This window comes from Xiphophorus couchianus, chromosome 7 (genome assembly GCF_001444195.1).
Source record: "Xiphophorus couchianus chromosome 7, X_couchianus-1.0, whole genome shotgun sequence".
Classification (NCBI taxonomy): Eukaryota; Metazoa; Chordata; class Actinopteri; order Cyprinodontiformes; family Poeciliidae; genus Xiphophorus; species Xiphophorus couchianus.
Window position 1 is genome coordinate 4,263,055 of NC_040234.1, and position 15,868 is coordinate 4,278,922.

General features: G+C 41.8%; 1 protein-coding gene across 6 annotated transcripts; it reads right to left on the reverse strand.

Moving 5' to 3' along the window:
- Positions 1–46: 46 nt before the first annotated feature.
- ddx3xa (DEAD-box helicase 3 X-linked a) lies at positions 47–15,868 on the reverse strand. Of its 6 annotated transcripts, XM_028022088.1 has the most exons (21): positions 15,529–15,868; positions 13,790–13,838; positions 12,502–12,549; positions 11,824–11,883; positions 10,893–10,985; positions 10,709–10,780; positions 8,792–8,965; positions 8,321–8,456; positions 7,480–7,587; positions 7,298–7,397; positions 7,087–7,222; positions 6,835–6,932; positions 6,659–6,757; positions 6,410–6,570; positions 6,165–6,309; positions 5,937–6,081; positions 4,773–4,954; positions 4,508–4,625; positions 4,270–4,423; positions 3,750–3,871; positions 47–3,137 (listed from the first exon to the last, which is right to left on the reverse strand). In XM_028022088.1, the coding sequence occupies exons 1-21, from the start codon at positions 15,571–15,573 to the stop codon at positions 3,055–3,057; spliced, it is 2,328 nt and encodes a 775-aa protein (XP_027877889.1). In that variant the 5' UTR covers positions 15,574–15,868; the 3' UTR covers positions 47–3,054. The 6 variants fall into 6 exon arrangements, with proteins under 6 accessions (XP_027877889.1, XP_027877891.1, XP_027877893.1 ...); XM_028022090.1 differs by lacking the exons at positions 10,709–10,780; positions 10,893–10,985; XM_028022092.1 differs by lacking the exons at positions 10,709–10,780; positions 10,893–10,985; positions 11,824–11,883 and having other exon boundaries at positions 8,858–8,965; positions 15,529–15,867.

Here is a 15,868-nt window from a genome sequence, read left to right on the forward strand (position 1 = left end):
AGAAATGAAGCCGATCAACTTAAGGAAAAACACAGACATGACACAGTTGAAAGTACAAATGAAATCTTTATGCATTTTTCCTCATCAAAACAAATGAAGCTCATCCAATCCACAAACTGATTTTCGCCGCCTGTCGCCCACACAAAGCAGCCGGCCGCTTGCTACAAGTCTTCTCAGCATCATCTACAGTAAACAACTTCTCAGAAAACATGCTTGATTTTTCAACAAACTTTTTGCATTCAAACATTTTATTTTGGTAAAATCTTACATTTTCTTTTTTTTTGTTGCACAGCTGAGTACTCTCTCTCCCCCCCCACTTCCTCCATGCAGTGCAGCAGCCTAGAGGCTAACACAAAAAAAAAAAGCAAAGTCTACATCTAAACAGCTCTGGGGTTTCTCTAAAGATTGAGCAACAAGTCTCGGGTTCTGCTTGCGATTCAGAGCTGAAGACCTGTTCCACAGCCACGGGAGAACTCGAGAGGCATCATATATGCAAAAGTACAACAAGGAGAATAAACCACATGTTTGTTTCTTTAAGGATTGCCATGTGCCAGACATTGACTAGGAAAAAAAAAAAAAAGAGAGAAAACAATCGGGTCAAATTAGACTGAAGGATTAATGCACACAGTCGGAGAATCTGAACACTTCTGCACTGATATGCTTAGGAAATTTATTTGCTCTTTTGAAAGCTTTACTCCAAACCTTGGCATGTTTGCTCAAATCCACTTTGAATTTTGATGACCAATTGGGAAATTCTAATAGATGGCTGGCCATGTGGAGGCCTCGGAAACAGCTGTGGATATTTAGAAACTGAGTCCAATGGATCGTATACATTTAAAAAGCTCACACTACCCCGAAATATATAAATTTCACGCATACAGTTGACATTCAACATTCAAGTGCCAGTGTTTTTTGTACTGTCTTTTGGTCAAGTTTCTGAAACTTTCAGAGAATCACTTGGAGGCTTACAAAAATAAATATTTGTCAAAAATGCTTAATAAATTACACAAAACTAGCAGCAAAAGTAGAATCTAGAAATCTGTGCAAATGGCTAAATTCCCCCCCCCAGACTGCTAAATCCCCCTGGTCCCAAATAAATCCTGGATTTCAACGTTGAGAACCCTTCCCCCTTTGTAAACAAGCTGCGTTTTTTTTGTGGGTTTCCCCCGCCCCTCTCTCTTTCTCTCTCCACAAACTCCTCACACACAATATTTGGAAGCTTAAGGACACATATCAGAGATATCTATATAAAACTCTAGATGTGCAATAAAACAACTTTAGTAAAACTCGATGGGCTCGATGTACGAGGGCCTACACACATATCAAGTAGCACCATTCAATCTCTCAATACTGTCAGTGCATCTGCTTTTCAGATTGAAAGAAAAGAAAAAATTAAAGGTTTCAAGGCACATCACACCTGATGAGGACTGGGGAGCATTACGTGTTCTCCTGCTCCTCTTCTAGAGGAAAAGCTGCTCCGATTTTTTTTTTTTCTTCTTGATACTACCTAAATGTTCCGTACAGAAGGTAGGACCACCTTCCGATCTTTGGCCACCTTCAGTTTTGTGTGTAAACCAAACGGCGGTGCACTGAAAAAAGTCTCGCCCCGCACCCTCACCCACCCCCCGCCCCCGTCCTGTGTGGTTGGAGTGCTGCTGCCCAACGTAAACCACCCCCACCCACCCATTTTGCCTGCAGGTTATTTGAAAACCTCAGTGATTACGCCAAATGTCCCATCTCCTAACGATGAACCACGCCTCCAACGCAGCTTGAAAAAGAGAAAAATGTTAGTAATTAAGTTAAGCCTGCGACTCAAGTTCACGTGTCCTTTCTCCCTTGACCAAAAAACAAAAACACTTGCAAGCGTAAAATACCCAATGTTGTGGTCCTTTTGTGCAGCCATTTTGAACTTCACTTTCAAGATGGCAGGCACTGCTTCGATACATCTTTTTTTTTTTGTAGAGAAACGATAAAATAAAAAAAAACCTGACTGGGATTTTTCCCAAAAGAATTTGCATACGCCTGCTCTGAGAACGTCTCAAGTAAAAAGCAACAAAAAAACAACGTTCACTGTTCTTTTTTTTTTTTTTTTTTTTTTTAAGTAGCTAGCGCTTGGTAACAGACTAGCTGCCGTAACACTGTCAAGTCTATCAAAGCGTGGAGTTCCAGCATTGGTTTCTTGGTTTTTGTACCTCAGCGATTGTTGGCACTGAGCTTAACGACTGCTGTGTTTCTTAAGATTACGTCAGGAATGGCTAAATAAAAAAAAACAACCATGTCCCTAAACAGAGCCTGTCTAGGATAGAGTGAGCAGAAAACAAAAAAAATAAGGAAAGAAAAAATACTAATGGAACTTTGTCCCCCCTTTGGATTAAAACGGCAGCTTCGCACAGTGGCCCAGTTTTAGAGAAACTAATGGCTCCATTAGCTGTTTGACAATAGAAAAAGGCTACATGATGTTAGAAATTTGAGGTTCAAATGGAATCATGACTCCAAGAGCCACAACACCCAAGAGTTTGCCAAGGTTTAAGTCCAAGCTTATTTCAACTTTTCTAGTTTCTTTTTTTTTTTTTTATGACTATTTTTTTTTTTTTCCAAACTAAATCTTTAAAACAAATTTTGAGCTCTTGGCCATGTTCATCTGGTGAAATAACATATATTTCCTGGTTAAATTCAAAAAGGCACAGTACATCAACATACAAATAATCCTCAGGTTACCCAGTTTGCGGGGTGGCGGGCCCCGCAGTGAGAACAAAAATACTTTTTTTGAACGATGAAAAGTCCGAGGTTGCGGTCGGACAGTGCATGTAAGCATCCATGCTCGCTCTGAGGTGTGCAAAATCTCTGCGGCGCCCCCTGGCGGTCGGCACGTGCTGGTGATTTTCTTTGCGTCGTGCTGCGCTTCCTTTTGGGGGGAAAGAAGCCGGTGGCAGAGAACTGGGGTTGTAATGTACTGTCTGTCAGTGGAGCTACACAGGGAGGGTTTGTTAAGGTCTGGCTTAGGTTAACATGTGGTTTCCAGCAGGTTGGCATGACAACCTGTTCCTATGGTGTTTAGTTCCCCCACCAATCTACGCTACTAGAGTGGTTGTAATTTCCGCCGTAGCCGTCGTTGTAGAAGTTGCCGCCGAAGCCACCTGGGAGGAGAAAGTCAGGAGGTCAGAGGAAATGACTAGTTTGGGAAACAGAAAGGTGAAAGTCACAGCAGTACAAAAACACTTTAAAGGGGCAGTTTTATGTAGCCTACAGGCACAAAGAGGCATTTTATAACACAAGTAACTTTAGATGTTATATAAATGCTATTTATATCAACTACATTTATTTGATATAAATATCAAATATAATTTAACACCTTAAAATTGGACATCTGTCTCTTTAAGAAGCTCCTGCTCTTTGTGAAACTCCGCCTTCAGGAAGTCATCCCAACTTCGCTCCTCTATTAACCTGTTAACGTTTTTACCAGCGTTGTTCTGAGTAGCAGCTGGGATAAGTTCAGTGGAGGCACAGTTCCACCAGCTGTTTGCTCCTCAGACCAGCCAGAAACAATTAGCAATGTCCACCCAGGCATTTTGAACAGCTGAATGGTTGCCATGGGCGATTAAACTCATCAAAAGAAAGAATCAAGGAATCATGGCAACACTAGCTATGTTTTGGAAGAGGGAATATAAAAAAAATAAATGCATAAATAAATAAAATTGATTTTACATGATACTGTCCCTTTAAAAGCTGAGCCACATTAGCTCGCGTACCTCCACCAAAGCCACGGCTTCCTCCGTGACCGCCAGCGCTGCGTCCTGAGCGGTTGCTGTTGAAGCCTCCAGAGCCTCCCGATGCCTGGCGGTAGTCTCTGGCTCCGAAACCACCAGAGAACCTGCAGGAGAGAAACCAGTAAGTGTTTGCACATGGGAACCAAACAGATATCTGAAGAACATAAGAACAGAGGTAACTAGTTACGTTTGCTTTAGCAACTTTTAGGAAACATATTTTTACTACATGGTACTTATTACTTTTGAGTAATTTTACTATGAAGTTGCACTGCTCTTGAGTAAAACTTCTGGGTTCTCTATGCACTGAACTGAATGAAGAACAGGCTTGTTTCAACCAAAAATACAGACACACCTGCAGTTTTGCTAAAGTTTCATAGTTTGTTTTATACACCGAATCAAACAGATTTGGAAAAATTTTTCTTTTGTCTGATTTTCTATGAATTATTTTCATTTTGACCTCTTTCTGGAAGAATTGCCATGGGACCAGATTTTGGAGTGTTACCTCTTGGAACGTCCGCGGCTGGTGCTCTTGTGCTGGTGCTCGTAGGCCAGGCTCTCCAGCCAGGAAGGAACCTCCTGCTTGGCCTCAACCAGGATGTCCAGCAAATCTTTGGTTATGTTGCTGTTTTTGTCGTTAAAGAACGACGTGGCCAGACCTGAGCAAGAGTCCACAAGTTATGTTACACCGCTGTTCTTTAAAGCAAAGAGATCATTTGACGTTACTGAGAGCGGGATCGTACCGAGGTTGCCCACACGTCCCGTACGGCCGATACGGTGAACGTATTCCTCAATGTCGCTGGGCAGATCAAAGTTAATCACGTGCTTCACGTTGCTGATGTCCAGACCTCGAGCAGCCACCTGGACAGAAGGAAGGAAATTTATTTGGTGTTCCTCAGTTCCTTACAAGCTCAAAGCTAAGCAGGAGGTATGCATCAGCAACGTTTATTTTGGCAACTCAGGAATTATTACATTTAGAGAAATGTAGCGCAACTATGGATAACCTACAGCAGTAGCCACCAGGATTGGGCAGCGTCCAGAGCGGAACTGGTGCAGAGCTTCCTCTCTGTCCCTCTGAGATCTGTCTCCATGGATGCTGGTGCAGGCGTAGCCCTCGCGGTACAGGAAGTCTTCCAGAGCATCAGCTCCTTTCTTTGTTTCCACAAACACCAGGGTCAGGGAGTCTTTACCTGGGGGGCCATGAGGAAGCCACATGAGTGGGCTGTGAAGTGCTAAAAATCCACACGCATGCAGCAAGTACGGAAATATAACCTGAACATGTTTTACAGAAGCAAGAACTGAAGACATCACCGAGGACGCAACAGGAAGATTATTAAAGGCCTGGTGATGAATTCCTCTTTACTGAGACATTTATTGTACTTCTTTTAATTTGACTGATTATCAAAAATCAAAGATTACTTAAATAGTACATAATATCTGCTATGTTTCTAGACTGTCTGGTTATTGGGTTAAACTTCAGATATTTAATTATGTAGGCCAGTAAAACAACTTTGAAAAATAGTCTTCTTAGCATTCACTCCAGTACCAAGAAAACAGGCCAACCTTCCTCCTCCCCCACAGCCAGGCATGCAAGCCTTAAAACATGGAGGTGCTAAATAAGTTCTTCATTTAGTATCAGAGCTACACAACCAACCCAGTATAAATTGTATTTCCACACTTAAGACAAAACACTGAATCAAATTCCTAGGAATATGAATAAAGTTACATGACTCTGGTATGAGGTGAAGCTTTCTGTAACCTGGTCATGTTCCTGCAGGGTTTCCCTCAGTGTATTATAAGCCTGGCAGACCACCAGGCTAAGCATTGCTTATTTATTTTTTTATGTTTGCATTTTGTAAGACTTTATAGTCATTATTCAAGCATTGATCTTTCGATAATACATAATCATCAAGTGATATTTTCAAATTTCCTGTCAACTTTAAACATGTTTTAACTCAAAAACGCAGCAGGTTGCTTAATGAATGACTGAACTATCGCCCCAACCACCGGGGTTAGCAGGTTTTCTGGGGGAAACCCTGAACTGAAATATCTTTAGACCCTACAGCCAGAGGCCGACATTAGCTTAGCATTGCAGACTTGAACAGAATGAGATTCATTCAACAAATAAAAACAGTTGTTGAATGAAGACATTTTTTTTTTTTTTTTTTTTACCTGTGGCATTGAGCAGATCCAGAAGGAAAGACCTCTTGTCGTTCTCTTCTACCCAGACAACCTTTTGTGTGATGTTCTCTGATGTGGAACCGACGCGCCCCACTGCCAGGAAGATGTAGTCCTCCAGGAAGTCACGAGCAAGGATCTGAGATCAACAACAGCCAGCAATGAGATGAGCAGACTCATTGAACGCACCGCCAAAGCGACACTGTAAAGCTGCTGTCACACCTGAATCTCTTTGGGGAAGGTGGCGCTGAACATCATGGTCTGGCGGACGCCCTTGGGCGGCATTGTGTCCTGCTCCACGATGCGTCTGATCTGCGGCTCAAAGCCCATGTCCAACATGCGGTCAGCCTCGTCCAGAACCAGGTAGCTGCAGACATGATTTGCGTTTAGCCACTGATAGATCCTGGGGTCGAACCTTTGAATTCAAACGTTTGATCTTTCAACAGCCCAGTGAGTCAGATACTAACTTGCAATGGTCCAGACCGATCTTGCCTCTCTCCATCATGTCCACCAGACGTCCCGGTGTGGCTACCAGTAGATGGCAGCCTCTTTCCAGTTCCCGGATCTGTTGGCCGATGTCGGCGCCGCCGTACACCACACAGGGACGTACATGGGAGCGGTAGGCGAACTGGACACCAGGAGCGAATAGGAGGTCTTTTGATGTCACAGCAGTGTAAAATATGAAATGACAAAGTATTTGTTAGCTCCAAACTCACCTTCTTGGCCTCATCGTAGATCTGCAGAGCCAGTTCTCTGGTAGGAGCCAGAACGAGGGAGATGGGGTACTGCTTACGACGGCCGTACCGTCCATTCTCCTGGAAGTTGAAGGAAAACTCAGGACCAACCCAACTCTGTGTGGAATGAATACAACTTTATGGATTATTGCTTTTACCTGTCCACTGCTCTTTGAGGCTTGCAGTGCATCTCCTGGCCCTTCTGTGTAGATCTGACTCAGAACCGGCAACAGGAAAGCAGCGGTTTTACCAGAACCTGAAACACACATGGGCTCTATTAAATAAAGATGTAAACAAAAACCACCAACCATCTTAAGACAACGAACTTTACTTCAACTGTCTGTAAGGAACGCTATAGATGTTAACCAGTCAGACCAAATGCTAACCCATTTGAAATCAGGGACACTAACCCGTCTGGGCGCAGGCCATCAGGTCTCTCTTAATCTTAATGATGGGAATGGCGTGCTTCTGGACCGGAGTTGGTCGGGTGTAGCGGGTCAGGGTGATGTTCCCCATGATGATCTCCCCCATGTCCACATCATGAAACTGCACAATGAAACAATCATTAGTCACCAGGCTCTTTGTCTAAAAACAGGAACAGAGACAGTGAGGGACACCTACACTCTCAATGTGTGGTGGGCAGTTGCTTCCAGTCGCCTCCACGGGAATATCGTCGTATTTCTCAAAGTTTATCCCCGTGTTGCTTCCAGAGAAAAGCTCGCTGCAAGCAGGATACAGTCAGGATTAGTCTGAATGCAACATACAGACAGATTATATCCAACCATAAGCTTAATGTTGCTTACTTTTCCAGACGCTCATTGGGTGCCGTAGGCTTGGACCAGTCATCTTCTCCTCTGGAGTCCTCCACCCAGCGGCTGTTCCCACCACCACCGAACCCCCCGCGCTCATATCTGGAAACAGATGCAAATGTTCTGTTTAAACGTGCCGTTATAATACTGCTGCAGCAAACTGTTGTTTTAGCAAGTGAGTATTTTATAGATTATTCTGACAATTGCCTAAAACAAACTGGCACATTTTGACGATTTTTCATTTAACCACTTAAATTTAAAACGGCAAAAATACATAAAAGTTGTAAACAAATGACTTTTTTAAATACAAACTTAAGTGTCTAAAATGTGACAAGTTTTCATTTAACGTATGCTTGATCAATTGTAAAAGCATGCACCTGCAGCTAAGGCAGAGTAGTAGATGTGGATAATCCTGATTAACCAGTTAAAAATGGAATGAAAAAGGTTCTTAAGTTTTGTTTAATGGCAGAATTTGAACCAAATGAAGCTAAATCTGCCATCTGAAGAATTCCAGGTCATATTTACAGACAAGGTTTTTCATCTTAAATCCAAAATATATACATTTTTGTTCAGCGTTTGCTTGATTACTGCTCTGTTCTTTCAACAAATGCCGTATATGCCAGCTAGCGATTACTTGTTTACTAAATTCCAATAATTGATTCATCTTGCTTACTTGTTTCAGCCCCAAGCTATAATGAAAACCCCAGTTAAAATTTAGCATCAGCAGCTTATTTCGAAGTTTTTCTGCACAAATGACACCTAGATGTAAAACTGAAGAGAAAAAACCTCTGATATTTCAGGGTTGCTGTAAGACTTTTGGAAGTGTGACACACACCTTCCTCTGGAGCCAGCCCCACGGTCGTTGAAGAACGCAGACTTGGACCGATCGTTGCGCCCTCCAAAGCTGTTGTAGGCGGCGTCTCTAGGAGCTCCTCCCCAGCCTCCGTCTTTGTTTTCGTAGCCTCCAAAACCTGCGACGAGGGAAGCGAAACCCCGTCACTGACGAACTCTGAAACTGTTCTGGCACAATCAGCTGTCAGACATCCAGAGATGTCTGCTGCTTACCAAGGCTGGAGCTGTGTGTTTTCCTTAAAGCAAAAGTCCTGTTAAACCGTCAATTTATTTCACTCCTGACCTATCCTTACAGCTAACAGACTGGGATGCAAGTTTAAAAATGCATGGCTACTATCAAGAGAATGTAAACAGAGATACTTTTTTAAAAAATGGGTGGGGGGAGGGCTTACGGCTAAAGCTACGCTACACTTGCGGCTACAGTTAGATATTTAAGAGAACAGGAATTCCCCACCTGTATTTTGCAATGGCTGATTAAACGAGCCTCCGCCCCTGTTACCACGGTAGGCGCCACGCCCACCTCTATCATTGCGAGGGGGTCCGCGCCCTCCAAAACCCCCATTTGTACGGTTGTCATGGAAACCATTCACAAATCCGTTGGTGCGTCCTCCGTCCCATCCAGGTGAATCTTCACATAAAAGGGGGGGAAGAAATCAAAAACTAGATTTAGAAATGGTTTTATGTCCAGTTGCTAACACTTCAAATACACACAGCAGGTTTGATTAGGTCCATCACAACTGAACTGCAGACAACATACCAAAGCAGGCAGGTAGAAACAGGCCCCTTTGACACTATTGTTCAGCAACAGAGTAAAAATGACTGTAGCACCAATTTCAACAGCTTTGCTCCCGCTGGTGGCCACACTCGGTAAACGAGGAATGACGACCGTTAGTCTGAGCGTTCTGCTGAAACATCGTCAGCCCAAATATCAAGAGCAGAACAGCCACACGGATCTTGGCAGACTTCCAAGGTCTTTTGTTGAAGATAAGACTTTTAAACCCGGGAGTCAACAAAATCCTCCATTGTGGAAACCATTAGTAAGCACACGACAAGCCTTTTAGTAAGCGCACAACAGAGATGGCCAACACAAGCGATCACAATCCCTAGTCAGACACTGATGAGCCAAAGAAGTTTGTGTTCAAGGCCAAGCTCACTGAATGTTCAGGTTGAGAAATTAATAAAATGTTTGAAAAATTAGGCAGCTACTAGCGATCATGTTCATTTAAAGTCTTAAGAGTTCATGGGAATAATCAGAAACAATCAGTAACTAAGTATCAGAAAAATTTGTCAAAACAAATTAGCCACCTAGGATTTGTTGCACACTAATTTGACTTTTTTCAAGCTCAGATTTTTTAAGTGAGTTTAAAAAAAAAAAACTTCACGTGATAACTTGATATCTGAACAGCACTTTGTTCAGTTTGTAGACCTGAACTAAGAGCGCGCTTCCACCCTTCTCCATTCAAATTACCCAAAATTGGGGTCAAATGGTTGTGCGGCAAAGATGTTTGTTTGTGCCGCCATCACATTAAGGATATCAATAAATGCTTCCAAAGGTAAAAGGTCAACTACCTTCCAAAAATCAAGCAAATTTGTGACCAACCAGCTGTGCTACAAATATTTTCCCTGCACAAACCGTCACAAGGTTGATCTCTGCAAACTTTCTTTTTTCCTTTTTTAAGCTTACAAAATAATGGCACAAACAAAACCTTTTTGCAGCACCCTTTAGCATAGTTGAAAGACATTTAATTTGATTTTGTAAATGTGAAGTAACTTGTTGACCATTGATGATAGCTGGAAAAATATAACATTAATATGAGAGCGGCACAAATGAACAAACCGGTGTGAAATTGGTGTTCAAATTAACTGAACACCATTTTTTGTTGAGTTTGAAGAAAGTGGTAGGGGCGCATTATTGGGGGTGATGCTATAGCAGGGGTCTGCCTCTCCGGTCTGCTGCCTCTGTATAGTAACTTCTGGATGCCTTCCTGCTCCAACACACCTGAATGAAAAAACTACCGTTTTCCTACCTCCCATTTAAAGTTACACAAAATCCTGAACAATCTGTTTAACTCTGGTGTGTCGGAGCAGAGCTGAATCCAGGATTCCGGTGCAGTTATGCTAAATAAAACGGGTCCAATGGCAGCACAGATTCACCCAGATTCTACTAGACAAACCTGCTCTGCATCCCTTTCACTCCCTACAGAGTAAATCGTCAGCCGCCCAGGTGATGGCCGGTGACCCAATGCATCGCTGCCATGCAGCATCATCACGCTCATTAGCAACTGTGCTAAGGCTTTCAGCTAGCTGCACACACCGTCAAAGTGTGCCAACAGGTAGATGGGACAGCATGCACGCAGAGGTCAAAGTGTACCGCATCGGTTTCGCCAGCCGCCACCGTAGGCATGGTAAAAGGCAAGCTCTTGAGAGGCCAGTCTTGGGTAACCTGAGTAAAAAGTAGGGAAGCTTTAAGATCCGCTACTCCCCACCCCCACCCTCGGGGAGTACTGGCTCATGCAGGTTTTTAAGTGTTGGGTTTGACTTTGCACAATAGTTACCCATAGTACAGTCATCCCATACTGAAGGACAGCTAGCTCCCTGCATTGGCTGGCAGTCAGCCTGCCATGGTTGGGGGCACTGCTTAGGGGCGTCTTGGAGACCATTGAAGGCGAGATAAACGACATCAATATTGATATGTATGAAGAGGGTGTGGGGGGAATCCATATTGTCCATAAAAAACCAAACCAGGAATAACAAAAAGGTAGCCAATAATCAAATGACAAATATCTTGCCGTAGAAAATTATCTTCAACTTCAAGCATTTCAGCAAAGAGAAGCGCAACAATTAAGTTAAATAGGGATGCACCGATCCACTTTTCTTTTTTATTTAAACTTTCGATACCGATATTTGAAGTTTAGCATCGGCCGGTACTGATCTGATACTGAAAAAAGTGCCGACTTATAGCAACTTCATTTATTTATTTTACTTAAATGTACCAAATTACATTTCTTTTAATAACTACACCAGTGCAGCACACTTGAAGACACCAACTTGCTTGGTCAAACAAGCGAGTGAAAAAACTTGAATTTGTTCACTCACTGCAATTAAGAGTAGAACAGAAAATGGAAAACGGTAAAGAAACCGACTACCTTGGTCAAACATGTGATCAAGTGCAACAAACCTTTCAAATGGTTCAAAAGATGCAATTAGGAATTCTTAATATAATGTTGAATACATAAAGCATGACGTTGCTCAAAGCATAGAAATAGGCCAAATAGATCTGCCCTTGTAGAGAAGACGCATCGTCACAGATACCAGATTTATTCATCAAGATTGATATCAGTATTGGATTGGTGCATCTCTACTATTGAATTAATAGTTTTAAAATCTTCCTCTCTGTCAAACTGGCTTTATTGGTGTGTGAAATTGTTATTTCATGCATCTCTAAATGCCATTTGCCATCAGCAAAAGCAGACAGAAGGGACTTACAGAAATTTACTGGTGCCACTGAATAACCGCACTGTTTACCAGCGGGATAAGAATTTCCTGCTGTGGAATAACAAAAAAAAAAAAAAAGAAGAAAGGGGGAAATAAGGGTCAAGTGTGCAGCCACACAGTACCATGACTTTTAGCTTGCTTTAATCTCAAAATTTGACATTCCCAATTTCAGCCTTTATCAGAGCTGCCAACAGTTAGCACTGTCTTTCACACATGAGACTGAATGAACCAGAGCTTGAAGTTCGAGGGACAAAATGGATCTGCTGAATAGTTGAGCTAAATTAAAGTGAATTGGCCCCATCCTCACACGTACGAGCAGTCTGGGGTGAAACCTGAAGGCTCAGGCTGACATACGATACCACTTGACCTACTTTGTGAGCACCGAAAACCCGTCCAGCACAGAAAGAAAACACACTCCGCACGGCGTCCTCTGTTCGTTCTGTGCGATGGAAAGGTCCCGAGTAAATTTTAAACCTGACAAAAGACAGGTTTAAGCCTTTGGCTTAAAGATCAATACGTTACTAAAACATACTGCTGAACGCCTCTGATCTGTTCTCAATTGTGTTTGCTTTTACCATGCTCTGATGGGCTTTTCTCATTAACAGAACTTGCACATCAAACTTGTTATGATTTTTCTCAGAGGCCAGGCACAACGTTTGACAAACTCACCATTTTTTGCAGCATCTTTGTTCCTCAGGTGAGGTGGAATGTAGCGTCCTGGGTAGAGAGAACACACTGGTGAACACTGGGACACTTAAAAAAAAAAGAAAAGAAAAAAAGAAAGAAGAATCCCATTCGATATATTTTGAAACCTCAATTATTATCTGCCTATTTTAATAGTTCAAACAACAACTATACCTTTAAATGCAGTAATGCGCACAGTGCACGCTGTCTTGGAGCTACTGCAGAAGCTAACATCTACAGCCTCCTTATAAGCCAATCAGCACCAAGGGGAATAAAAAGTGCTTCTGGATTGGCTACTTCGCAAAACACCAGCCAATAGCGTGTCAACTAGCACTGCACTGAGGAAAATCAGCTTCCCAAGCTGCATGTTCATTAGAGCAGTGGTCCCCAACCTTTTTAGTCGCGCGGACCGGTCAGCCCTTCGCAATTTTACTGCGCGGGGGGCGTCCTAAGTATCGAGTCCGATACCGTTGTTCGGCGTGTGTGTGCACAGAACTCCGATGTTCTGTTGTTACTCATTCTGCTGCAAGTTGGCTCAATTTTGGCAAGTTGGCAAGACGTAACTGGTAAAATCCGGTTTAGGATTTTCAAAATAAAAGACCCAGAAGTAGTTCATTATTTTTTGCGTGGCCCGGTACCAGTACCGGTCTGCGGCCCGGTGGTTGGGGACCACTGCATTAGAGTATTTTAGATATGCTCTTAAAAAAATCTGAGTATATGAATTTTCTGTGAAGAATTTCAAATTATGTTCCACAGAAAAATTTGTGAATACATGGGGATCTACAGAAGTGTGAAAAAGATTTTAAAAATTAGAACATTAACCCTACATTCAGTCCTCTTGAGCCACCACACTGGACCCTTCCTGCTTCAGCACACCTGAATCAAATTACTGCATTTCCTCAGTGTTGAGTGTTTATCCGATTCAGGTGTGTTGATCTGGTCCAGGCCACTGCAACCTGTGGCTTTCTGGAGCTACTTTTTTTTAATATAGGTGCAACAAGTGCAGATTTTAGGAGTTTACTTTTTCTGCATTAAGTTTCCACAAAAGACTGATGTTAAAAGCATCAGTAATATACATTTTTTTCCTTGTCCTTATGTTGGAAACTGCTTTGTTTGCATCATTTTCTATGAACATCCCACAGCAGAAAATGTATCTATTCTCGTTTTGCAAATGTTTTTCCTTCAATTTAAAAGCTGAAAAAAGTAGTTTGTAAAAAGTGATATATATATATATATATATATATATATATAAACAGTTAAAGTTGGTACTTACTGCCAGTTCCTCCGCCTTGACCGTCAGGGTTCAAGTCTAGGGCAGCAAGCTGCAAGTGCAAAATAAAACAAATTAAGAATGTGATTGTTTCTCATAAGTACCGGAAGCCAATGATAATACAGCATTTAATTCCTGTCATTAATGTGCTTTGTCACTATAAAATGTACAAATTTAAAACCCGTTGACTTGAATTATGATGAGTTCAGTTCATTTTAATGCCATGTTTCATATTAACCGAGTGCAGTTCAAAGTTGATGAAATCACATGCACAATATGAACATTTTTATGACTAACCATAAAACTCATGGAAATACTGACTGCTAATTAAACTCTTGTGTAATATTTAAAATACTTTAACAGTAACAAAAATAACAGAAAAGTTAAAATAGCGACAAATTATCAGTGGTCAGAATATCCAAGTATGGTCGTGTTGGCGCTCAAATCACTCATTTTTGTATTCTAAATGTTTAGCAAGTCACATTTCCTTTTATTGTAACTAGGCGAAAAAGAAGGACGGCTAACTCTAACAGGAAAGATTATCATCTTTGATGGAAACCAAAATAGCGACCTCTTACTAACATGGCCTCACTAAGAAAGGCAGAGCAGATTATAGTGGAATATTTTAAATCCCAGGTTGTCAACAGTATGTATGATGAAGAAGCTGACTGGCATACCAACTTTCATTTTAAGAAAGGCAAGAACAGCGGCTAAGCACTAAAGCCCACAATAAAATAATCCAAACATTACATGTTGTGCAACTTAGTTTTGCTAAAACAAAAAAAAAATTCAAATTGTCCCAGTTAAAATAAGTCGGCATCAAAACAGAAATGTAGCCAAGCTGAGCTTTTGAACTTTGGAGCTGACGACGCTTTTTTTTTTTTTTTTGCCCTCCCTCGAGATGAAGAAAACAAATCTTTCAAGAGATGTTAGACACCCGTTTATGAATTTAGTTACCAAAACTACTTCCGTTTGCCGTGTTTACTACGTCTGTAAGAAAACGCTTCTGTTTTTTAGGAAATAGTCCCTAGTTTTGTCGCCGTAACGTCACTGTTGTTAAAAGGAACTCAATAAGCGATACGATGTTTAGGTCAAGGGAACGAGAGCCACAAAGCGCCCATTAGGCGTAAAAGTGCGATTTGCGGTGTTAAATTAATCGGATAAAAATTTTGAAAATAAATATTTACATAAAAATGTTACACAAATAACTTTACTAACTGGATATAACTATATTTATTGGGGGGGAAATGTGTAAATACACGTCATGGAGAAAAAAATAGGTCGTTCACGGTTGTTTAAACCCCGACGCCAACATTTTGTTCCTGCGCCACGTTTCAGGCTGAGCAGGCCGCATTAGCTGCGCCGCTATGCCTAGTGGAAGAATGCCGGCCGGGTCTAAAATGTCAGCTAACCTAGTAGTTTTCCACTGGCTTTTAAAGCAGCAGTCGGTCAAACGAAACTGCGTTCGAATACATTTATGTATTAAAGGTGAAGAAATTAAATGTTAAAAGAGCATCGTCACATATTTCAAGGAGGACTTCAGCCGGCCTGTTCGCTAGCACATCGGAACATCATGTTCCGCCATCACAATCCTCTCCACTGCGACTACAGCCTCCATTTTAGCAGCCGCTGCGTTAGCTTAGCTAACTAGCTCCCCTCTTTTCTCCGTCGAAACTAAGGTTAACAGGACAAAAATTCTCTTAACTTCCCGAAAGAAATAAGAACAAGTTGAAATTACTCACCTGCTGATCTAGACCGTGTGGATTATCAACGACCACATGACTCATAACTAAAGAGAATAGTGGGGGATTATTACTGAAGAGAAACAATTTTCTTTGTTAGCACCACCGGCTGATCTCAAACGGCAAAATTAGCTTTTTTTTCCCTCTACAAATTACGACGAATAAATGTAAAATAACGTAGACCGGTTGATTTACTTTAAATAAATTTTTTTTAAAAGTTGATCGTTACAAATATAAACTTTCGGTTCTATTTCCAAATGAAAAGACTAGTGTGGAGCTGTTGAGCAGAAACCCCCTCCCGGCAGGCTGGACCGTGGCGGAATGAGACTCCGAGTGTTCA